Raw genomic sequence first — 24,611 nt, forward strand, 5'->3', positions numbered from 1 at the left:
GTAGCGCGTACGTAACTCGGCTGATCACAAATGCATGAACGAGTGCAATGGTTTCTTTCTCCTCTAGTCCCATTTCGCTATTTGCTATCCGCCTGATCATCCGGGCCACATTCGCCGTGGTTCCCCGTAGCCTTTGTAGTGTGTGTGACGTTCCCGAATTTCCTTGTATCCACATGCCAAGCACGCGTATTACATCTGCCTCCCTGATTTGTCTCCCATCCAGCAGTACTGCTACCGGTATTAGGTCCTTTTTTTTGCGTATCTTGCCCTAATTCTAACCATTTCAGTTTTTTCCGGCGAGCATTGCATTCCTGCAGCTGTCACGAAAGCTTGTATTTTATCTACTGCCTCCTGGAGGGCGTTTTCTTTGTCCGCATAAGAGCCACCCTTTGTCCAGAAGGTGACATCGTCTGCGTAAAGAGCTGCTCCTAGACCTTTTATATTTTCCAGCTCACATGCGAGCTTTCTCAGGCCGATATTAAATAGTATCGGGGATAGCATGGCTCCCTGGGGGGTGCCTCTATTTGGGTAGTCGAAGGTTTCAGATGTAACCGAGCCTAAAGAAATGGTAGCTTTCCTGCTTGTCAGAAATGACCGGACATACTCATATATTCGTTGGCCGCAGTTAATCGATTCGAGGCCTTCCATTATCACCTTGTGTGATATTGTATCGAATGCTTTCTTGATATCTAGTGCTAGTACGAATTCGTCGCTTGAACCTCTGTTTGGGTTCATGACGTCATTTTGCAACAGCAGGAAAACATCCTGGGCCGATACATGTGGTCGGAAACCGAACATATTCACCGGTAGCAGACCCTCTCTCTCTACATAGTCTGTCAATCTAGTCAATATTGTTTTTTTCAAAAAGCTTACCCAAGCATGAGGTAAGAGAGATTGGTCGGAGGTTCTTAATATCTCTTGGTTTCCCTGGTTTTGGTATTAACATGATGTTTGAGTCCTTCCATTCTACTGGAAGGTTTCCTCCATCTACCCATACCTTTTCATTAAAGAAATTCGTGATTCGTCGAAGGGCCGCATCACTCAAATTTCTAAGCATAGAGTTTGTTATTTTGTCTCGTCCTGGGGCGGTATTCTTTTTGAAAGACTGGGCCGCCGCATAAACCTCTTCAAATGTTATGGGAGCGTCTAACTCTGGTTGTTCTTTTCCTGCATATTTGCCATGTACCACTTCACATGCGTCTTGTCCGACATATAATTTCTTGACTTCGTAGATAAGTGCGTCATCGTTACCTTTAAATTCATTCTCCAGAATTCTTAAAGCCCTGTTCGTCATTGTTTTTGTTGCCCCTGGATCGATCATACTCCTCAGGATGTGCCAGGTCTTTTTGGTTCCTAACGTCCCTCTAAGTGAGTTACTAAATTGCCTCCAGTTACTGTTATTTAGTTGACGTGCGTAGTCATTGGCTTCCTGTGACAACTGAGCTATCCTTATCTTCAATTTGCGATTAAGCTTTTGCTTCCGCCATCGCTTTGTGAGGCTTCTCCGCGCGTCCCACAAATGTAGCAGGTGCTTGTCGACTGCTGGGATTTCCACGCTTGTTTCTATTTCCTTTGTCACTTTCCTGTGTGCCTCCTTTATCTGTGTCACCCAGTTACCTAGATCTATTATTTCCCCTTGGTCTCCTACGTTCTCCCTAAATTTGTTCCAATCAGATATTGTCGCTTTCCCCATTCTTCTTGTCGTGGCGGCATTAATAGTTATTCCGAGAATGTAGTGGTCGCTTCCCAAGTTTTCTCCGAGGTGCGCCCATGAGACGTTTCCTTCAGAATTTGTAAACGTTAAGTCCGGTGACGTGTCTTTTGTTAAGCTATTCCCGACCCGTGTCGGTAGGTCTGGTTGTGTAAGTTGGCAGAGATCATACCGTTCAACAAGGTCTACAAGGAGTTTGCCCTTAGGGCTGTCCTGCTTATATACCCAATTTCTGTGTGGCGCATTAAAATCCCCCATGATAACTAACCTGTCTTTCTCTTTCAATAAACCCATCGCATGTGCTATAATGTTCTCAAAGTCGGCTCGTCTCTCCTTAGGTGGGCTATATATATTGACCCCCACTGTTTTTGGTCCTCCACGTTTTTTGGGCCACACTGTTATTATCTGGTGTTGCACTGCCTCATTGCTCACGTAGCTGACACTCAATGCAATATCTTTTTTGGTAAATGTCGCCACTTGTGGGTACTTTGGGTTAACATGTCTTATGTACCCTCTCATATTTATCTGAAATTTGCCTACTTCCTGAAGGCAGATTATATCAGGAGGGATTGGAGATGCTCCAATAAATTGTTTGAAATTTTCAAGTTTTGTTCTCAATGAGCAGCAGTTCCACTGCCATATTTCCGTTTGCTCGGTCTTTTTATTGTTACGGTGTCTAGCCATGATTGGTATTCTCGGAATCTGTTATTCCACTTTCTTTAGGTTGTCTGGTGGGGGCACCAGGGCTCTGACAAGATCTCTTGCGAGGATTCTGCGCCTGACTCAAGTCGCTTATGGTGCGTTCCATCTGGCCTAGTTTGGCAAAAATAAGTTGAATTTGTTGAACTAGGAACGCTATCGGCGGTGTTTGTGGTGGTTGCGTTTCCACGGGCTGCGCAACGGGCTGCGAGACAACAGGTGTGCTCAACGGGGTTTTTGTGTTGCTCGACTGGTTCAGTAGTGACTCCAGGCGCGCCATTCGAGACTTAACCTCCTGTAGTTCTGTTCTAAGTTGTCTGTTTTCAGCTACTACCCGCTTGTATTCTGGGTGTTCTGTGATCGTTGGTGTAACGGGTTTATGTTTGGTAGTGGGAGATACGGCTTGCGCATAGCTTACCGCGTCCGCCTGTGGGTTGCTATGTGCAGGACACGCCCCCGGTGGCTTGCTTCTCGGAAGGGCTTGCGCGTTCGGATTGTCCTGGGAGATTGCTCTCGGCGTCGAAGTCGACTTTGGATGCCGCTGTCCTGGTTGTCCTGTCTCCACGGCACGGTTTTTCGACGGCGTGCGGGTTCTGGAACGGCTCTTTCGGGTCCCGCCTCGTCCGTACTCCCATTCTGATTCCTCTTCCTCCGACTGAAACCAGCGAGGGGCTGGCTTGTGTGGTTTTTTGGGTGGTTTCGCTGCTTGCTTGCGAATAGGCTTGAGGCGTTTCAGACAACTGCGGTCTCCAGTGATATGGTTTCCCGTGCAAATTGCGCATGTCGGAGTGCAATTATGGTTTATTTCGGGGTTGCGCATTCCACAGGTATGGCACACGGGTGAGTCTGGCTGCGGACACACGTCGGTGCGGTGGCCAACCGCCCCACACGCTCGGCAGAATTGGACGGTGTTACGAAAAGGAATACACTCCTTCTCACCTCCTCTGTAGTAAACATATCTTGGTAGAATGTCCCCGAAGAAAGTCAAGACGGCACTCTGAGAGTCTCCCAACATCCGAGCGTCGACCAGCGTCACGCTCTTGGTGCGAAAACGGATGCTCGCTTTGATGGTCTCAGACGGGGTGTGCGGCTCTATACCGTGAATAACACCTTTTTTGGTTCCTTCACCTGCCGTAACGTAGACGTTGACCGGGTGTGGTCTTCCGTTGATATTAAAAAACGTGACGCCTCTCATCGCCATCGCGACGGTCGTGTCTGGAGTCGACGCTAGCGCAAAGTAGGACCCCGGTCGGATGCGGAGAATAAACTGATCCCACCTGACTTTTCCTTGGAAAGCCTCCACTATAGCGTCGGAGATCGCTTGGGTGGTCACATTCTTCAGAGGCAGTCCCTGGTGAGGTCGGAAGACTACTTTCACATCGTCCTTGGGTAGTGCTGGGGGCCTCCGTCTTGTAGGTCGACCCCGGCGCTTTGGCTGGTTGTCCGTCGTAGGTCTGCTGCCTGCGGAGAAGTCCGCTCCTTGTTGAAGTTTCCGCTCCTTCGCCTGTTTCTTCTTCGCTCTGAGCGATTTGGATATTTGCCATCCCTCCTCTGTGCGGTCGGTCTCCGTTGGGGCGGAAAAATCTGCGTCGGCGTGCGTCGACGCCGCGTTGCAGTTCCCAGGCAGTGCTGCTTCATCCCGGTTTTGCGCGGCAAAGTCCATTACTTCTTCACCCAAACCTGGTTCGGATTGTCGCACGGACGCTGTTTGCGACTCCCCAGTCGAGTCCATAGCTGTCAGCAACCGCGGCAACGCCGTGGTTGTCGTCTTCGGGCGAGCGTCTCCCGGCGTCGTCGCCGCCGCTCCTCTACTGGACGCTAGAGGTAGCGAAGGCTCCACATGGGTGAACGAAGAAGTGGCCGCAAAAACAAGAAAAATGGTCTGACCTCAGTGAAACTGGAGCCCACCGATACCGGAGCATCTCCCCCACACGCCCACGGCAATTTCTGGACGATCCAAGGGCCGAACCACACAGAAAAGACAAGAACATACGGAGCCCGATGTGCACGCGTCTGCACTCATCGGCATCCCAGCAGCGTCTCCAACTACCGGGTGCTCACCAGCGGAGCTGATCGTGGGCCGTAAGTTAAAAACTGCTCTAACGTTGTTGCATCCAGACATGAAAGCTAAGGTCTTGCTCAAGCAGCTCAAGCAGAAGATTGTCCATGATGGTGGAGCTCGAACTACACAACCCGCAAGACCCGGAGACTACATCTACGCACGGAATTTCCGTTCGGGGCCAACCTGAATGCCCGCAAGAGTGACTGACAGAGCCACCGATAACATCGCTGATGTCGTTTTGCGGCCGAACACCTGCGGCCGAACTTCGCCCCAGTTAGTGCGCCTCCTGGACTGCTGCCTGAGCGACAGACTTCTTCACCGACGCCAGTTTTACCGCCTGTGCAAAGAGCTACGTCAACCACGGAGTGCGTGTCGGAACGAGCGGGTGTGCAACCGGCTGAGAAATTAGTTCCTCTACCCAGGAAGTGTGAGTCGGAGCAATCGAGTCCAGTTGCTGAGCCGTGTCCTGAATCATGCAGCGAAAGTGGGACCGCAACACGCGATCTGGTTGTGCCTACTAGCCATGACAGTACGCCAATGCTGCAAAGAAGCACGAGGACAAAAAAACCAGTTGTGCGTTTCTGACCACGAAGGCGCTAAACTATTGTTGTTTTGTTTGTTGGTGGGGAGGAGTGTAACATAATAGCCACCGCAACACGTGCTGATATGTGATGTGTGATATGTGATATGCATCGTGTTACGTCAGCACCAGGTTGCTATAAAAGATGAGTGCGTAGGAAATAAAGGCTAGTGTTTTTCCACGGTATCAATTGTGCTTTTCTTCCGTCAGCTGCTCTCCGCGAGTTGGCTATGACACCTTCTTTCTTGAAATTGTCATTGAGACGGTTTTTGTAGTATTGATGCACACCTGCCATTTTTCACACCAAATATGCAGTTTGTACAGGGCACTACCTAATAATGCCTGGTCGCCAGGTGTGTTTACTTCCTGATAAAGGATGCAATCGTCCGCGAACACTTTGATTTTGACAGGTATATCGTTTACGATATCATTTATATAAACTAAAAAGTATAGTGGCCCGAGAACCGACCCTTAGGGAATGCCTGATTGCACGGGCGCCGGCGTGAACACGAGCCGCCAACTGATACGCATTGACTCCTAAACGATAAGTATTACCAGAGTCCTTCAATGCTTTTCTTAAGTATTACCAGAGTCCTTCAATGCTTTTCTGGTCACGAAACTCCGCCCGAAGGTTGATATAGGGACAAAATCTGTCGCTAGAGGCGCCACCCGTCGTATGGGGGCCACAAGCCGCCGCCACTGCTGGGCTTGTATGCGCACTGCGGCCGACGTTTCGACGCGATTTTGTGCGTGCTGTTCTTCCTGTTACCTTTTTTTAAACGTCTCTGAACGCATCAACGCCACCAGATAAATAAGTTGAAACGGAATCCAGTGTCGACGACGAGTGAGAGCTGTTTACTTTGGAACGCACGCGTAGTTTACTTGGAAGTGCGGGCCCACCTTATAAACAGCAGCGCAAAAAAAGTGTTCTCCCACCGCGCGATTACGCATTGTGCCAATAATTGTCTCATAGCCCAATTGTATGCATACTTACGATGCCTCGAAGCGGTACTTGCGAGCTATAGCTCGCAAGTGTTGAAAGACGATGCTTATGCTCCATGCTCTTGATGCGAGCAGCTACTGCTTGATCTGCTCGACAACATGTTTGTATTTGCGCCCGGCCAAAGGGCGATTATGTTTATGCGGTAGGTGAGCTTTATATTCTGGTAGGGCCGCTAATAGGGGGAGGAAGGTGAACGAAATGAAACACGACTGGGTAGTACAGGAGCAATCACATTGGTTTATATCCGGCTCGCCTCTCGCGCGCTACTACCCAAGTATTCAAATGAACTGAATGGCTGAGCCAGAAGTTTTATTCCAGACCTTTCAATTGAGTTTATACCCAAATGCGCCGTTGTTTTGGACACACGTTTGTGAGCGCCGATCGCTTTTTTGACGCGGGGACTTTCGATGCCGAGGGCTTTCGCGACCACTCCAAACGTGCCCAACATTTGATTGATCACTTCTTTCCACGCAGTTTACACGGGACACCCGCCGCTTGACGTTTACTCGTGTTTACTGTTTAGGGCATTATTATTTACCGGCCGACAACCCATGATTTCTCCGGGAACGGAAGTACAGCAGCCTAATCTGGAAGTTCCTTTTGATGCCAGTGCTAGCCGCTTGGCCGCCTCTGCCACTACCGAGGTACCTCATCACACATTTGTTTTTATTTTTTGGGTGGGAGGGGGGGAAGGGCCGTTATGATTTAAGGCATGCAATAAATCTTAAATTTTGTGCTAATGATACGCCACCTAGTAATCAGGTGTGTACTTATGAATGGGAGATCAACATATGGTGCATGTAATGGGGAGAAAGTTGGAAAACATTTATTTACACAAAATACACTGAGAACAACACTTTGGAGAAGAAAAGCACTAGAAACTATTGCAGCTGTTCTGAGCAATGTTACACAATCTGTGACTCTATTGTACAATGTGTATTTCGTTTCATTAACAGCTGCAGCTCACTGCCTAAAATAAACTGTATGTGAATATACACTATTTACACTATATGCAGATAAATATGAATAGTACGAAAATATTACAGTGTAATGTATACAAGATATACAACACTATATACAAATGAGAAGGCGTGCTCACATACACAGCCATTATGCTTAACACTGTGGCTTCCACCCACCACTTGCAGGGCATGAACTGCGCACAGTTGCCCGCGAGGCTTTGTTTTTTTCTCGAGTGAAGAAATGTAATCTACATCTAAAAAAAGTGTACAACCTCAGCTGTTCTCCCTAAAAAGTGAAACAGACAACCTACACTTGCTGACGCTGTGCGGCTGTCGAGCAAAATGCCCTCAAAAATCCTCGCGTACACGTCACCGCATGCAATGTTTTGCACCGTGTACGTCTCTACATGTCCTTCAACAATTTTCAGGAGAGCAAGAAGACGGCTGCTAGGTACTTTCAAAGAGCCCCTCGATTTTGTTTGTGGCTTTGTCAGGTACGGCGGGAGCCTGTCAAAAATTCTTGGAAGGGCGTTCGTGCGAAGCCTCGGTCTCTCTCGCTGAAGCGACACGACCACCCCGTTCACGATGTGCTCGTCGGTTCTCACAACGTCGCTGGCATCAAAATGCTTTTCGCACACCCGAACGTTCTTACTTTCGAAGCTGAAACCGCCAGCTTCCAACCACGGTATCGCTCACTTCCATTTACTTGGGAAACAGAAGAGCGACGCCTTTTCTTTGTTGCTTCGGTATCCGGAGCTGCAACCTGTCACACAGCACGTCTTAGGCATTGTTCATTCGAATTTTCAGGCCGTTCACCTTGAGCACGGTGCACTGGCACATGAAGTTTGCGTTTCGCTGATGCAGAAACCGCGAGCTGCCGCCACACAACGCCTTCGGGATGCCGCCGCGGCCAGTGCGTTCCGCCGGGCGCAGCGGGGTGATGGCCCCCCTAGGACGGCTTGCGCCGCGTAGCGGCCGCTCTTGGCACCATATCAAGCTCTCCCATAGAGTGACGGAGAAGTTTCGTGACCAGAACGGTATTAAGGGACTGTGGTATTACTCTATCCATGAAAGAAGTGAGTTATTTTGTAATATGGGTTTTAATTTTAACAAAAGCTTAAGGTGCGAGACGCGATCAAATGCCTTTTGGAAGTACAAAAAATTATATCGATTTGACTCTGTTTATTTAAGGCTGAGGCAAACTCGTGTATTGTCTCAAGGAGTTGGGTAACCGTCGACATTCCCTTACGGAAACGTTGTTGGCGGCAATCAATCAATTTATTTTGTTGCAGAAAGTTTGACAAGTGCGTAAAAATATGTTGTAGCAATTTTGAGCAGGTACACAGTAAAGATATTGGTCTGTATGACGTAATTAGTGAAGGATCTTCCGCCTTAGGGATCGGAACAACCTTCGCGCGCTTCCAATCTCTCGGGAGTTCTGCATTGGACAATGTTTTTTGAATATAATAGATAAATACTTTGAAGACCATTCTGCATACTTTACTAGAAATGCGTTCGGTATGCAATCAATTCCTGGTGATTTCTTTATATTGATTTTAAGCAGCAGTGATAAGACACCCTCTTCAGTTATCATTAAGTCAAAAAGTTTGGGTACGTCCTGAGAAATTGCAAAATTTAGTTGTTTCCTATCGTCATTTGTGTAGACTGAACAGAAGAACTTGTTAAACGACGACGCAAGGAGTGATTCATCAGTTACCAATTCTCCATTAATGAGGATTTTATATGCCTGTTGCTTCCTAGGTGACAAGTGTCGCCAGAACTTCGCAGGAGCAGAAAGCAAGAAGTTTTTCAAAGATATGTTGAAAAAGTAGTCTTTTGCCTTCTTTATGGTTTCATTTAACTGCAAACGCATATTAAAAAATTTTGATACATGAGAAGATGACGGGTTCCCGCCGCAATGGTCTAGTGGCTAAGGTACTCGGCTGCTGACCCGCAGGTCGCGGGTTTGAATCCCGGCTGCGGCGGCTGCATTTCCGATGGAGGCGGAAATGTTGTAGGCCCGTGTGCTCAGATTTGGGTGCACGTTAAAGAACCCCAGGTGGTCGAAATTTCCGAAGCCCTCCACTACGGCGTCTCTCATAATCATATGATGGTTTTGGGATGTTAAACCCCACATATCAATCAAGATGACGGGTTCTGGCGCAGTCTTTTGCGCACCTTCTAGTTTGCGTCCCGCTCGCACTACTTCCCTCGTCATCCAAGGGCGAGCAGATTGCGTTCTGATAATCTTTGAGGGGACATGACTTGAGACGCATTTCATAATAAGATTCTTGAAGAAACCCCACAAGTCTTCGACAGAGCAACTACTTGATTCATACATACCACCGAAATCTGAAAACAATATATCTAACAGGTCAAGAACGGCGACGTCATCAGCACGAGTGGAATTTGGCACTACGCGTTTTTCCTTCACTTCTTTCCTTACGTGGAGTGGAATGCTCAAAGATAACAATCGATGATCGGATACACCGTCATAGACGCACAAAGCAGGATTTCGACGAAGGATTCTGTCACTCACAAGAAACAGATCCAAAATAGATTGTGCGTTACTTTGAACACGGGTGGGTTGTTTTACTAACTGTGTTAAGTCGTGAAAAAGAACAATGTCGACCAAGAGCTCAGCAGCCCTAGAAAGCGGTTCCGGGAAGTCCGCGTCCCAATTAACTTGAGGAATAATAAAATCCCCAGCTAACAATATATTAGAAGTGGTTGTGTTGCAAGAACAAAGAAAATCATTATTACCATCAAAAAACGCCTTCTCGGCATACGGAGTGCGGTAAAATGCACCCACAACCAGGTTCATTTCCTCAAGGTGTATTTTAATAACGACACCTTCAATGACGTCTCTATCGGAAAGTCTAGTCACATTGAGGTAGTTTTTAAACAGGATGGCCACACCACCACCACGAGATGGTCTGTTTTTCCTATAAATCCCATATCCTAAGGGCACTATTTGGTCGTCCTTAATATCTCAATGTAGCCTGGTTTCTGTTATTACAATCAGATGGGGTGCATGCGCTATTGTGATACTCTCCAGGTCATCAAGTTTATTCATGGTGCTGCGGTCGTTAAACTGAATGCAGCTAAGTGAATTGCCTGATTGTGCTTCGGTTCACTGCTGAGATTTCTTAACGACATTACCTGGAAGTGGCACTCGTTTGTTACGGTCTGCATCCCAAACGAACAGAACACCGTTAACTCGGATTTTGCCGTAGATTAATTTCACCTTTTCGCCTGCCCTTCGATTTTCCGCCGTGCTTTCCCAAAGTTTTCTTCTTTTATGTCGTGTAGCTTCCGAGAAGTCCTCAGAAATCGAGAAACCTGTGCCCTTTAGTTTGAAGCGATTTTTAAGCACAGCAACCTTGTCACGGTAATCAATAAACTTTAGAATTATAGGGCGAGGCTTACGTAGTTGTTTGCGCCCAATTCTGTGAATTCTTTCCGCAGACGACACTTGTATTGCCAGAATATCGGTAAACACACCTTTCAACACACTTTCGCCGAGTTCATTGAAACTTTCATTAGTTGTCTCCGGTATACCGAAGACAATCAAGTTGTTCCGCCTATTTCTATTTTCAAGATCAGCTAGCGTGCTTTCGAAGCTTACGACCTTTTTTTCCAACTTATACGCCATTGTTTTCACCTCATTTACAGCCGTAGCAACTTCTTCCACTTTTTTTAACTTCAGCTCAAAGCCAGCCAGCCTTTTCCGAATGCTTTTCTGACCATCCAAAAGCTCAGCAAGCAAAATTTGAACGTCAGGGCCGGGATTCGGCTCGATGTCGCCACACAATAAAAGCAAAGAGAGAAGCATTTCGCGTACACTAGAACAGATTCTGCTTAAGCTACATGGGCATGTCAGCTGGAGAAAGAAATGGTCGTCACATATGACAGATAAAACATCATCACTAACCCGCATGAAGAAAATAAACGGATTTGACATGATGTCGACGCGAGGCCAGCCGACATGCCCACTGAAGAAGCTCGATAGATGCCGTGAATTTATATCTCCGTCCGGTGACGTCGATGTAGCCGCACGTGGCACCTTCCATCCTTCCCAGCACCGCTTGTAGTGCACTGGTTGTCCTGCGCAGTTTTCAAAATTTTCCATGTGTTCAGCGAGGACGAATGTGCAATACGTCTCTCGGACCGTCGCCGTCGATCTCAAGACGAGAAGCTGCATGAAGAAAATAAACGGATTTGACATGATGTCGACGCGAGGCCAGCTGACATGCCCACTCATATAATACACAGGCACAGTGGCCAGGACTTTACAAACTATTATGCTATTGATAATGAAAAATCCCAGCTAAGTAACTTGTCTGACTAATCTGTCAAAACTTATTTTGTGATCACTGTCAATGAAATGCATTCCGTCAATCCCTAATCGGAAATTGCTAAGTACCTAATCTATGTGCTGAAGTTGAACACTTTACATACTTCACAGTACAAGTAAAGGTTGTGGCTTGCAGTTAGCATCAACTCCCAATTACTTGCCATTTTTATGTACATCGTCTGTAGCCTGAATAACGGGTACCGATGTCATTCCTGAATACCTCATTTGCACAGTCATTCACTTGGTACACCCACTGCAGGCAGGCTCTCCTGGCACGCCTTAAAACACTCTGGTTCATACGTCGTGGTGGGGCAGACGGGAGGCTGAAAGCCAGGGCTCGTTAAAGCTCAGCGGCATGATGCTGACTCGTCCCGGCAGTTCACCACAAAGCTGGCCAGCAGGATGCCAGAAACATGAAGACGGCAGCTCGCCGTGGTAGAAACTGGCGCGAACCTCCAATCTCTCAAAGACTGCCTGAACCTCCGCCGTCTTCTCCGTCATCGTGGCCTGCCAAGTTTACTGCGCGTGCCCATTCATTAGGACCTCCCCACGTGTGCTTAATCTATCTTCATTTGTCATCCCTGACACACGCCCTTTTGTCGTATTTGATGATGTCGTACTTGCTCTTCAAAATACCGAGTAAGCAGTTCCAGTTGTTTGTCGCTCAGGTCCCAAATTATCGCGTTTTTTTACCTGGTCTGGTCAAAGGGCAGCAGTCCGCTTTGCTGCTTGCGCTGCCGCAAATAGTTCTGCCTTGGTGATTGGTGTGTCGATTACTGTGGTTTCTCGGCCTCACTGTGCTAAAGTGCACAGGGGAGTGGTGATGTACTTGTCTCGGAGCTTTGTGAGGAGGGCGTCATCGGCTTCTAGAAATTCCCCGGCTAGCTTATTGAGAGCTCACTTTGCTGCCGTTTTCGTTTTACCAAGTTGCGTTAGGCTGCAAAGTATTGCCGATGTTTTATTTGTGTATGGTTTCTCGAAGTGAGTCAGAAAAAATCGCCCAGCTCGCCATCTTCAACTGCTGTGCGTAAGCGTTTGCCCTCTCAGATTTCTCAGAAATTTTATGCTGCAATTTTCTATTAGGTTTCTGTTGTTTCTATTGCTTGCTAAACCCTCTCCTCACGTTTGACATATGTAGTAGATGGCTGTCGACTACCGGGGTTCCCGTTGTGAGCACCATCCGCTTTGAAGTTGCCCCGTAGCCCTTCTTGTCAGCGTTGTCCAGTCTTTAGTGCTATCCGGTAAAATTTCCTGCAGTGTGACTTTACTTTAGGTTAGCGAACCTGGTAATACAACATGGCCTTGAGATCACAGAATTTTGATTGAGGCTATCGACACGCTAAAGTTATAGTGGTCGCTTCTTGAGTCTATTCTAGGTTGCTCCAGAACACACAGTCAACATAAATTATGAATGCCAGATCAGGAAATCTGTCTGCACTGACACTGGTGGCAGTGGTCAAAATGGTTACCCATTTGACGGCACACTGAACACCTGGGTTGTAATGTTGTAGGGGTAGCAAGCATGTTATCTGCTGCTGTTGTAATAGACGTACCGAGGTGTAATCACTCCAAAAATGTTATAACAGCAGTCCTGTTGTTTTGAAACATGCATGCTAGGAAAACTTCGAGCCCTTTTGTGCGTATGCCGAGATTGCCTTTTAGCGCTTCAGGTGTCATGTGGTGGTCCAAACCGTGAATGACGCCCTCGGTTGTCCCTTCGTTTTTCGCTACTTAGGCATTGACTGGGTGTGGCTGGCCGTTGATCGCAAGGGTGGTACTACGCCGCACTTGGTCCGCCAGCATCTGGTGCGGCATCGAAATGATGAAGATGTTAGAGCCTCGCTTGATTCTGAGCAAAAATTTTTCACCTGATATTTGTCTGCTGCAAGCTTCTATTATGGCGTCCACCAGTAATTGACCAGTCAAGTTCCGGACTGGAAGCTCTTGATGTGGTCGCATCGCTATAGTGAAGTCGTCTTTGGGCAAGCAAGGTAGCCGCCTGTTGGGTGGCCTATGTTTAGAGTTTGCGGTTGCTTCAGCAGTTGATCTTTTAGATGCCAAGCAGCTCTTTGACTGTCATGTGTAACGCTGTCCATCCGTCCGCACCGTGCTCCCCTGACCGCACTTGTTGGGGCGATGCCAAGTAGGTCACGTCTTCCCTCGCAGTGCGTGTGCGTTGACGTCACTCTCCCTAGCCTGTCGCGATTCACCACGTGTCATCTTTCTCGCTTTACCCTCTCAATCGCTCGCTATGTTAAAGGAGTCACTGTTTACGCTCGTAGTTGGCGTGCGCTACGCCCCTTTACGGGGACCTGGAAGAATGACCCAGAAGCATTCGAAGATGCTCTGCACTGAGTGCGCTGCCATGCACGTCAGCGACGTCGCGATCCTCATGCTGTACCTCGCTCTTAACCTGACCAATGAACAGGTTCAGGGCTCGCTGATGTAGACGCTGACTGATTGTGGCGAGGCGTGTTGACAAGCGCTGCCTGTAGTCGCTGAAGACTTCAACGTTAACGTCAGCAGAGGAGGAGACGAATGGCTCGTCGAGTACACGCGAGACGTGCACTTGCTGAAGGGCGTCTTGGGGGAACGTAAACTACCTACCACGATAAGGAGAACGTGCATTTATATGGTCCTGGGCCAAGTTCAACGTCCAATGTCTGCAGGAACCCCTCAGTGTGCACTTCACCGATCGCAAGGTTGTGATAGGCAAGGCAAAACGCGTGCCACGTCTGGTGCAACGGTCGTGTCTACTTTAAAAAAACCACAAGACCTACGCCTGCCATCCCTTCAAACGAGTCTCACAGCGCTCATTACTAAACGCACGTTAGCGCCGTTGAACCCATGACACCACCCTTTGCACAACGCTGCTGCATCGCATCTCATCAGGATCACTTTGCGAAAATGTCGTTTAGTTTATTTGGGTTTAGAAATCACCGAAAATTTCACTGATTTGGCCTTCTCTTTCGCATAAGCTTTTTTTGCTGCAGAATGCGCACCGTTAGCCAGGCTACATCCTCTTAGTTTTGGCTCTTGGTCCCATCGCTTTGATCGCTGAATTCATTTGGCGTTGAAAGGCTGTGAGCTGTGGAGTTTTGAAAATCTATATTATCAAAGTCCAGGCGTCGGGTGTCCGTCATCTGTGAAGGTCCAGGAGGCACAATAGTGTCAGTGGGTGCATCCGCTAAATCTATTGAGCACGCGCAACGGGCAAGGCAGCGTTCCAAAAGCCGGTTACTTGACAGCAATAGTTTTTTCGAGCTCGCATGGTAGCAAAGTGCCTGTGGGCGTTTAAAACATTACGTCCGAGTCACTTACAGCAGTGGTTGGTGTCAATCGATACGAAACAACTTCAAAAAGCCATGGATTGGCCACACACACAAATTTTCACAATAACGGCGGAATGTTTGCCGAGCACATAGGGACACAACACTTCTTGTCGGCGCCACCTATAGCGAACCTCAGCACAGAGAAAAGGTATTCCAATTAGTCGAAGACTTTCCACCAGGCACTGGTTGTGCAATATTAGGCAAAACTACGATGGCATTCTCTGGCTTTTGACTGGAAACTTGAGCGAAATTGTGCTATAAAAAGAAGTTCTTGAGGCAACAAATCTTATTGGTTGGGCTTATTATGTGCCTCTCGATTACGAAAAAAAAATTTCATGTCATTTACAACAGCAACGTCAAACTTGCCTGGTGCAGTCCCCTACATCTGCAATCAAGAGCTCGCCTTGATTCATCACATCTTTTACTATAAAATACACCACCGGTGCTTGGCCAGTATGGCATTTTCCCCCCATAGTCTACATGATAAGCTACAACATCCGATTTCACGTAGATAAGTCTTCCCTCGAGTGCTGATGGGGAGCCCGCTGGTGAGAAACTTGAGGAGGGGAGTGCTTGTTGTGAGCGCGCAAAGATCCGCAGGGCTCATGTGTGATTTGATAGAAGAGGGGGATGATGACGAAGACGCCAATGCTCATGAAACATTGCGCCTACGCTGCGAAGTCTTGGGGTGTAAGGAGAAGAAGAAGGAGAGTGAAGATCAGATGGAGCTTCGTTCGATGCATTCGAAGAACCAGGCCCTAGTGTCGACGCTCTGCGACGCAGTGCTCGAGTTGGAACTATGCGGTTTATGTGGCCACTGCCGTCCTCCACCTCCGATTCTTTCCTGTGGCAAGACAAATTTCTTCACCTCCTACAAGCCGTAACCGAACACATTGAAGCCGTCCTGCGTCGCTTGTCACATCGCGTCGGCCGGGAACGCTGCATTCCGACGGCCTGCACGAAACCAGCAGAGCACTCGTTCGAGAGCAGCTGCGGAAATTATTGCCATTCTCACATAATTAGGTGGAGCTGATCGCCAATGTTGTGTGCCAGAAAATTCGGTCAGTTCTTCCAGCACGTGAACCAACACAGCTTGTGCCACAAGCGAAAATTATTGCCATTCTCACAGCATTATGTGAAGCTGATCGCCATTGTTGTGCGCCAGGCAATTCAGTGAGTTCTGTCAACACGTGAACCTACACAGCTTGTGCGTCAAGCGATGAGCTACACTGTTGCAGCGCGTCGTAACTCTCCCTCGCCCACCTACGTGAGTCAAATCAAGTGAAATAAAAAAACTTTTGCAGAAAAGCTTAGGATCTCTCCGGCCCCAGGGTCTTCGTGCGACCGAACAACAGGCAAACAATCATGTTTAATTTGGTCATAACCCTAAAAGCCTGGCCGGTGGCGATCTTTTGCCTTGCCGGGTCCCAAAAGCGTAGCGAGCACTAGTCCTCCCAGGTTTGGAGTGACATCGGCCTGCCCGGAGGAGAAGATGGACAGGCCAGGATAATGTGAGAGAGGCGTGCCCTCGGTGCATCGCACAGATGGCAAGAGTGAGGGGGTGGGTTTATCTGTCTTCAGCTCGAGCGTTCGGAGTGAGCTCCGCAAAGATACACCCATGCTCCCTCGAGAAACCCTCCAAGAGGTCCACCTGTGCTCAGGTTGTCGACCCTTGGACTAAACAATTGGCAGTCTCATTTCTAGGCTTTCAACGAATGTGCGGGCGTCCAGAGGAGTTTACCGCTGTGGGAGGAGGAGAATTTTAGGTGAGCATGTGTTAGGTGGTAGAGTGAACTATGGTCTAGCCTTATTTAGCTATGCAGTTTTAGAATCGTTTAGGATGCATTCAGTATTAGAACTAAAAAGTCTAACCGCAATTGTGACCTCTTCCGACTTTTGGTGTGCTCCTTGACGTAGTACTTTTTTAGTGAAGCGGTGTTGGGTGTGCAGGCCACTGCAGTGGCTCCGTGCTGATCGCATGCAGCATCTACCCTGGATCCTTCCCATCCTGCTCTCTTACTCTTTATGGAAAGTTGCAGCTCTCCATCGCTCGCGGTTTATGTCACGGTAAAGTGGTTGAATATAGAATGAGCGAAGTGAAAAACAGCACGTAACACACAGCACTGGCAGAGATGGACGAAATGGAATTCAGTCCAGAGTACAGAATGTTTCGTGAATTTCTTTCGGTTCTGGTTTTAGAGAGTCATAATTAGCGGAGATGCGAATTTGTAGTTAAGAAAGTATATGTCTTCCGGTATCAGTGCTGGCTAGTCGCAGATAGTGTGCCTGCACAAGTGCTTCGATTAGTTCTTGTATAGTGCTATGTACACCAGACTGTGTAACGAAATGTGTTCTAGCAACTGTGGCCCGTTTGTTAAGCATAAAAAGAGCGTGTGACAGTAAACCAGGGTTTTTATCGCCTTGTCAGTCCCCGGCTCTCTGTGGTCAGTCAAAGCTTGGTGTCAGAAGTGGCTCGCCGTCGATAGGCGGTGCGCGCGCAGTTGCACAGTGTTCTCGTCGTCAAGCGTCACCCGAGCTGCCAAGATGGAAACACTTCCGCCCCCCGACCGACTGGTTATCTCGGATAGCGCCGCCGAAAATTGGAAAAGGTTCAAGCAGCGCATCCAGCTGTACCTCAAGGAGACAGGCAAGGACAGCAAGCCGAGTGTGGAAAAAGCTGCTGTATTGATACACGTGGCTGGCAGTGAGGCGTAGAAGTGTACAACACATTTTATCTGTCTCAAGCAGAACAGGAGGGTTACGACACCATCGTCAAAAAGTTCGAGGAATACTGCACTCCACAGTACAATGATACGTATGAAAGGTATGTTTGCGTTCCCGCCTGCAGCAGCAAGACGAAACTTTGGAGCAGTTCCTCAGAGATGTACCAATAGCAGTGCAGACGTGCAACTTTAAAGACGTCGGGGATTCGATGGTACGTGACCCACTGACTGTGCACTGCAAAAAAGTGTCAAAATGACGGTAAATATGCCAGCAGCTTTATTTCCAATCTTATGACCGTCGAAATGACGACAGGCCGTCCTTTTGAAATGACGGCACAATTTTGTCTATTTGGTATGTTTCCAGGCACTTGGAATATACAAGCAAACCATCAAATTGACAACATTTACATCGAAATAACGACCGGCAGTCACTTTCAAATGACGGCACAATTTTATCAATTGATGTGTTTTCGTCATTTCAAAATGCAAGCAAACTGTCAAGCTGATAACTTTTACGTCAAAATAACTAAAGGTCGTCATTTGCAAATGACAGTATTCTTTCATCATATTGACATTTTATTAGTGTTCTTCACACAACTAAACTGTCCGATTGAAAACCTTTGACCTAGAAAAGATGTCAATTTTAGATGAAAGTAATTACTAAGTAGTGTCATTTAACGTCTCTTTGTCAATTGACGTTATTTTTGGACCATCAATGTAGCATTTTGTTTGTAAGAAGACAGCAGGCTCCCAATGCATTATCGATATTGGTTCATGAAAACAGGTGTATTATGTGTCATAATGAATTGTAGTGTAGTCTACGTCACCATGGCACTGTAATTCAACATGGATAGCACTGCATGAAATATGCAACGAAAGCTTTTGTGAACACTTCCATTTATTCTTCAAAGTATGTTGAGAAGGCTGAGCACCCTTCGAGCTACTCCACTGACTCTACCTTTACCACAGTTTAGTCGGGATGATCTGCCCCTTGTACCTGGGAACGAAAATAGAATGACAAAATAAATCCATGTTCCATAAACTGTGCCAATCACATGCCTGGGCTTCAGAAGTGAAACGCCCGAATTTTGTCAACAGCACTAACTTGTGTGATGCAGACACTGCATTATGAAATTGAACAACACCAGACAGAAATTTTGTGAAGCAAATGTAATGTTGTCTGTCATATGCTGAAAATAAGGGAACATATAAAACAGAAAACATTCACACAGAACAGTATTGCGAAAAATTTGTGCTTTTTATAAAAAATTGCAGCTTATTGCAACATTTTTCAAGGCTGAAAATAAAGCTAAATTGAGTAGCCTATTAGTCTGCAAAGAGTAGCACCTTGTCTGTAACGAAAACACTGTATCAATATAATAGATCGAACCAGCAATATTATATAATTTATTTAGTGTGACACATTTTCACTTGGATGCCTAAAGTATGAAGTGCCATCAACTATAACCGGACTATAAGTCGAGACATTTTCAATAAAACGTGCTAAAGTCGCCCCTAGTCTTATAGAGTGGTGTCTAGCCGACAGTGCACCGCTCTCTGGCAATATGTGGCTTGCATGTGCATGAGAAGCTAGATACGGTCATAATCGCATTCAAATCTACTGGCACGTTGTTGTTTTTTCTCTGTTGTCTGTTTTTTCGTGTTCGTGATTTGTCTCAGATCTGTTCTAAGTACTCGCTCCTTTTGACATTGTGTTTAATTTTTAGTGGTCTTTTTTGTTCACTGAATACGAGTAACGGTACGAGAAGGCAGTACTCAGCTGCCTGTAAACTAGAGGTTGTTGAGTTCGCAGAAGCGAATGGGAATATGGCTGCTCAGCGCCGCTTTGGTGTATCCGTAAAATGTGTGCGCTATTGGAGGGTGCAGAAAGGGAAGCTGCAGATGTGCAATCGTTGGAAAATGTAGTTTTGTGGGCGAAGTGCAGTTCTTCCGCAGCTGGAAAATATGCCAGAGAACTTTGTGTGGGGAGTTCATGCGTGCTCGCTGCCAGTGACCACGGATACCATTCGCAAGAAAGCCGTGGAACATGCTCGAGAAGCTGGGCTCACTAGAGAAGAGTTTTTTGCTCCAAACTCCTCGGTTCGTCGATTGATGAGACGCAAAAAATTTTCTTTTCGGTGGTGCACATCTACCTGTCAGAAGTTTCCAGACGAGTTCGAGGAAAGGCTAATAAATTTTCAGAGCTTCGTAAACCAGCTTCAGGAGCAGAACAACTACATGATGGGGCAGATTGACAATGCTGATGAGACCCCTGTGTGGTTCGACATGCCTTCATCGACCATGATCATGCAGCATGGTGCCAAGGATATCAAGCTGTTGTCCATTGGCAGCGATCACTCGTGCTTCGCCGTCATGCTGGCATGCATGACAGATGGTAGAAAGCTTCCACCGTTCAATTTTTTCAAACGTAAGACAACGCCTAAGGTAGTCTTTCCACCCAGTGTCGTCATTCGCGTTAACAAAAAAAGATATATGGGGGAGGCCATGTTGCTAGAATGAATACGAGTAGTGTGGAACCGTCAGCCAGGTGCACTGCTGTGTCTTTATAGCATGCTTGTGTTAGATGCGTTTTGTGGTCACTTAAACGACGCTTTGAAGCACGCACTGGGCGATGGAAAAACGGTTCTCACTGTGATACCCGGTGGTATGAAGTCCACCCTCCAACCGATCGACGTTGTGCTAAACAAGCCGTTAGGGACCAAGTGTGGCTAGAGTAACAAACGTGGATGTCCGGCGACAACCCAAAGACACCGACCGGCCACCTACAGAGGCCTTCGCTTGTGACTATTTGTGGCTGGGTGCTCCTTGCTTGGCGTTTCTTGCCAGATTCGATGGTGAAAAATGCGTTTAATAAATGTTCCATCAGCAACTCGCTATATGGCACGGAAGACAACGCACTGTGGGAGGCGGCCAGCGACAAACTCTAGTCTTCAAAAGACAGTGGTGCTTTGTCTGACGAATAGGAACTGTTGCCATGGTTATTAAGGAAAGCTCCGACGATCGGGGTGTGGTGCGCCCAATTCACAAATAAATGTCGTTCAGCAATTTTGGGTTGTTTTCCTTTTTTTTCGTTGTCGGTGACGTGAACATGGGGGGTCGACCTATATTGCCACTCGACCTGTTGGTAGGCAACACAAAATTGGTTTGCAAAACTTAATGGCTTAATAACTACTACTCACATTTCCATATACCTGAAAATTTTTTAGCATGATCGGAAATAGTCGAAAATTGATCAGGTACGTTTGTAATAAGATGACCCAATACATTTGACAAGGCCACCGAATTGGTTGGGACACTTGGCTTAGAATGACTCAGGTGTTACCCTTAGATAAACACATAACAGCTGTCAGTGGGAATAGCTTTACAAACAGATATTGCACAAGAAGTAAAAAGAAAACAACGTTCAGCATCAACAAACTATCATAGGCTTCTTGATAAAGACATCTTTAGTGGGAAAGGAAATAGGAATGTAGAATGTAGTTTAAGTTTGCTGGCATAGGCACAATGTTATGAGACAAGTCATTCTAGCGTTAAATGTCACAATTTAAAGGTGAAAGTATTCGACAGAAGTCTGTCTGGCTGAGTGTTTAGAGAGTGGCTGGGGAGCCTAATTATTCATATAAATGGAGAAACACTGAGTTTTTGCATATTGCGGTGGCCTCTTTTTTTAAATATTACGTGCATCCTACCTGTGGAGCAGGTTGTGACTGCCTAAAATCACTCTCACCATCCGCATATAACACAGTTTACAGATCAAGTCAGGCCAAAGAAAAACAATATTTCGGTTGGAAACTTCATGATTATGTATTGTCGCTTAAGACGGCCTTTCCACAAGGGTACTTGTCTTCTTGAAGGCTGCAGCCTTGAAGAAGAAAAGTTTACTTGTCAAAACGTTTTCTCCAGTAACACTCCACGTTCTCGAATTTCCCATTTCTATATTTCCAAGAACTTTTGCATTGAATAACAAGCCAAGCTACACAAGTCATGTTTTGAGGAAAAAAAATTATATATGACATACTCACCAATGACAGCTAGATGAGGTTTTGCAGGCATCCTCTCCAGGGTCTCTTCACCTGCATGCTGGGAATTCACAAGCAAAAATCAGTTAGACTCGGCAAAAAAATTCAAATAACCAAACATACCTATAAAAAGCACACATTATATACAAACTTCTAAGGGCCACCTTGCACTGTTTAACATAAGTAGCTGATAATGCAGTCAATTTACAAGCCTACACACTACTCAGGGGGAGAAAATACATGACAAATTAAAAGAAGAAAAGTTGGCCCAATATCTGCATGTTAATCTGCAAATGTCATCGAAATGCGATGAGCTTACGTGTGGAGAGAGTGAAAAAAAAGATTTGTTTGATATTCTCCGCAAGAAAATCGGCGAATAGTATTCTGGAGGCGTTGCGTTTGAGTGCCTCGAGCGGGCAGGCGAACGAGCGCATCAAGTCACGTTAAACGTGGGACATGAGAGCCATCTGGCAGTTTTTTAGAAAAGAAAGCGCGTGGTTCTGAGACTAGTGTGCGCACCCGTCTCAGAGGTGATAAGGTGTAGAACGCAAGGTGACTGGTAGGTGCCACCACCGTCTGGTCTTAGCAAAGTGTTGAAAACACTGGCCTTTTCGTGCAAGCATTGCTTGGTCAGCGCAGCGTGATAAGCGCTATGGTCCTTAAAAATACCTATGAGTGCCTTTCCTAGTAAAAGACGCACATTCATTATATATACGTGTTGTTATAGTACCCCAGATATGCACAATAATTACTTTGTAATTTACAATTTCATAAGTATGAACGCTGAATGTGGAGTAATAATGGTGGGCGCTGCGGATGGGGTCGGCCGTTGCGAGTACCCGATGTGGTTAAGAGTGGACAAAAAGACAAATGTACAGACAGACAGACAGACAGACAGACAAGCACACAGACAGACAGACCGAAATTTTGGCATCGAAGGTCCCCAATAAAGACTATCGTCTTCATAATAAGACGAAATTTCGACTTCCATAAAGGCCTCCTTCAATGTGAGGCCAAGCAACTGTGGCTTGGGTGCATGGGGAGAGTTGGCCCGGACATCAAATTTGAGATATTTTTTTAAAAGTCATTACTTAGGATCTGGTCTGTCTTTACAAAGGAAATGAATGTGTAACCAAAAATGGTAAATCAAGTAGACTAAATAAAAAGTTTTGAGACATTGAGTACATACCTGGCTTTGCAATGTGAAAGTTGCAGTGACACAATGACCAATTATGCTTGAAATTGACCCGTCTACGCCGGAAGGTGTCTGTTGACCCTTAAGACCAGGCCTGTGAACAAAGATGATTGAAGCTATTAGCAGTCAGTGAATGATGTCTATTAGACAGTTGCATGCAGTAACGTGCATACAAACTTGCAAGCACTTGACACATCCTAAAGAGTCGTCCTTAACATACTGCGTTTTAAGTGCTTGCACATGTCGATAACGCTGCACTTAACTCAAATTTGTCAATTTTTACGAAGTCATATCTGCTGGTTTTATATGCAGTAACTTTTCTCTTAAATAATTCAATCAGCCCACGCGCATGATTGCTCTTGCTACAATGTTTTCAAAATACACTCCGTTTATCCCACCTTGGTGTTTTTTTCCGCGACGTATTTAGGCTTCCTTGTGCATTTACAAGCTAAGGTCACTTTCGATTGCGATTCGCGAATCAGGGTAGAAGTGCGCCATCGCCATCAGATGCCAACGTCAGCTTTTTATGTCAGCAAGCCGTCGAGAACCAGAGTAAGAAATTGCGGAAGAGGTGCAGTTTTTCGCCACAGTACTAGACAAGAAAAACTATTTCTGGTTGATGTATAATTTTACGAATTCGCGGCTATATTGTCCACTATATTTAGTTCCTCAGAAAAATGATGATCATCATGGGCTTATGGCGCAGGTATTATAACCAACACATGAAAAGGAAAACAAAAAGCGCTTACGAAACGTCATCAGGTAATCACAATGTATTCAGCGGTACATATTATAACGCACTCGACCAATCTATTCTGGTCTTTGCCCCGTTAATCACTTTCAATCGCGATCGATAGGGTGCGGTAAGTACAATAAACACGCGCTAATGCTCCTCGTACGCTCACGCTTTCTTCTTTTTTCACAAAAATAGGACCTTTTTTTTAGTATTATTAGACAGCAGAAGCCTGAAACTCGCTGCACGTGGTTCAGCCTCGGCGCGAAAGTACCTCCCAAGGCGGAGGTGTCGGGCTAACTCCAACGGTGCATGCACGTCCCTCGAATGAATACTGCAAAGAGAGAATTCGCATAGACGCGCAAAAGAATTCAACTCAACTACCCGCAAAAACTAGTGCTTCTTTCTTCGCTACTCGCAAAATAGGTGACGTGTTAATACCATCGACAGCCGAAAGATGTGAACAGATAAAAAGCATATAAGCGCACTCACCTAGCACCTGGTTTTAGGCTGGAGCGCCGAGCAGAACGCGCGTTAGACGGGCCCTCATTCTTTCTAGTACACAACGCGAAAAATGAGACAAAATGGCGCACCAAGAAGCAGGCTTCTTCCCGAAGCAAAAAAAAAAAACGCACAAAGGTCCAAGCAACATGAAGGAACAGGCTGGCAATGCATGAACCGGCTCCCTCGACTGTCCCTCTCTCTCTCTCTCTGGCCAGCAGCGGCAGCCTCCTTTCCATTGTCTCGTGGAGTGGTGACCTCAAAGGGGCGCGACAGAGAGTGAGGTGTCACATGACGTGTGGTAGCCAACCGAAGCGCACTGAAAGCTTTTTTCCCTTTCTGTCTCTCAACCCTGCTTCTCACCACTCGCTAAGTGACAGCGGAGCCCCCATCTTTTCCGTTTGACGCAAACGACTTGTCAAAATTGATGAAGAGATGGTTGTCAAAATGACGCCCCGTTTTTACAGTGTGGGACGAAGGATAAGAAGGTAAGGTCACGCCTCCTAAGAGAAAATATTTGAGGCTCTCCAAGGCTATAGATTTTCGCAAAGCAGCTGAGCTTGCAGTAAACCAAGAACAACGTCGGGACAAGGAAGAAAGCCAAGCGAAGGCCTGCGTCGTGAAGAAACGTAACCAATTGGAAGCTAAAAAACCGCCAACCCGTTCATGCATCTACTCCAATAGGTTCCACCCACCTAGGAAATGTCTAGCGT

General features: G+C 46.6%; 1 protein-coding gene across 1 annotated transcript; it reads right to left on the reverse strand.

Moving 5' to 3' along the window:
- Positions 1-18,309: 18,309 nt before the first annotated feature.
- Positions 18,310-24,137, reverse strand: LOC119179020 (uncharacterized). Its single transcript, XM_037430102.2, has 4 exons — positions 23,890-24,137; positions 22,659-22,758; positions 21,473-21,530; positions 18,310-18,426 (listed from the first exon to the last, which is right to left on the reverse strand). Exons 1-4 carry the CDS (start codon positions 24,135-24,137, stop codon positions 18,335-18,337), a joined length of 498 nt encoding a protein of 165 aa, XP_037285999.2. The 3' UTR covers positions 18,310-18,334.
- Between the last annotated feature and the right edge of the window lie 474 nt (positions 24,138-24,611).

This window comes from Rhipicephalus microplus, chromosome 7, assembly GCF_043290135.1.
Source record: "Rhipicephalus microplus isolate Deutch F79 chromosome 7, USDA_Rmic, whole genome shotgun sequence".
In the NCBI taxonomy this organism is placed as follows: domain Eukaryota; kingdom Metazoa; phylum Arthropoda; class Arachnida; order Ixodida; family Ixodidae; genus Rhipicephalus; species Rhipicephalus microplus.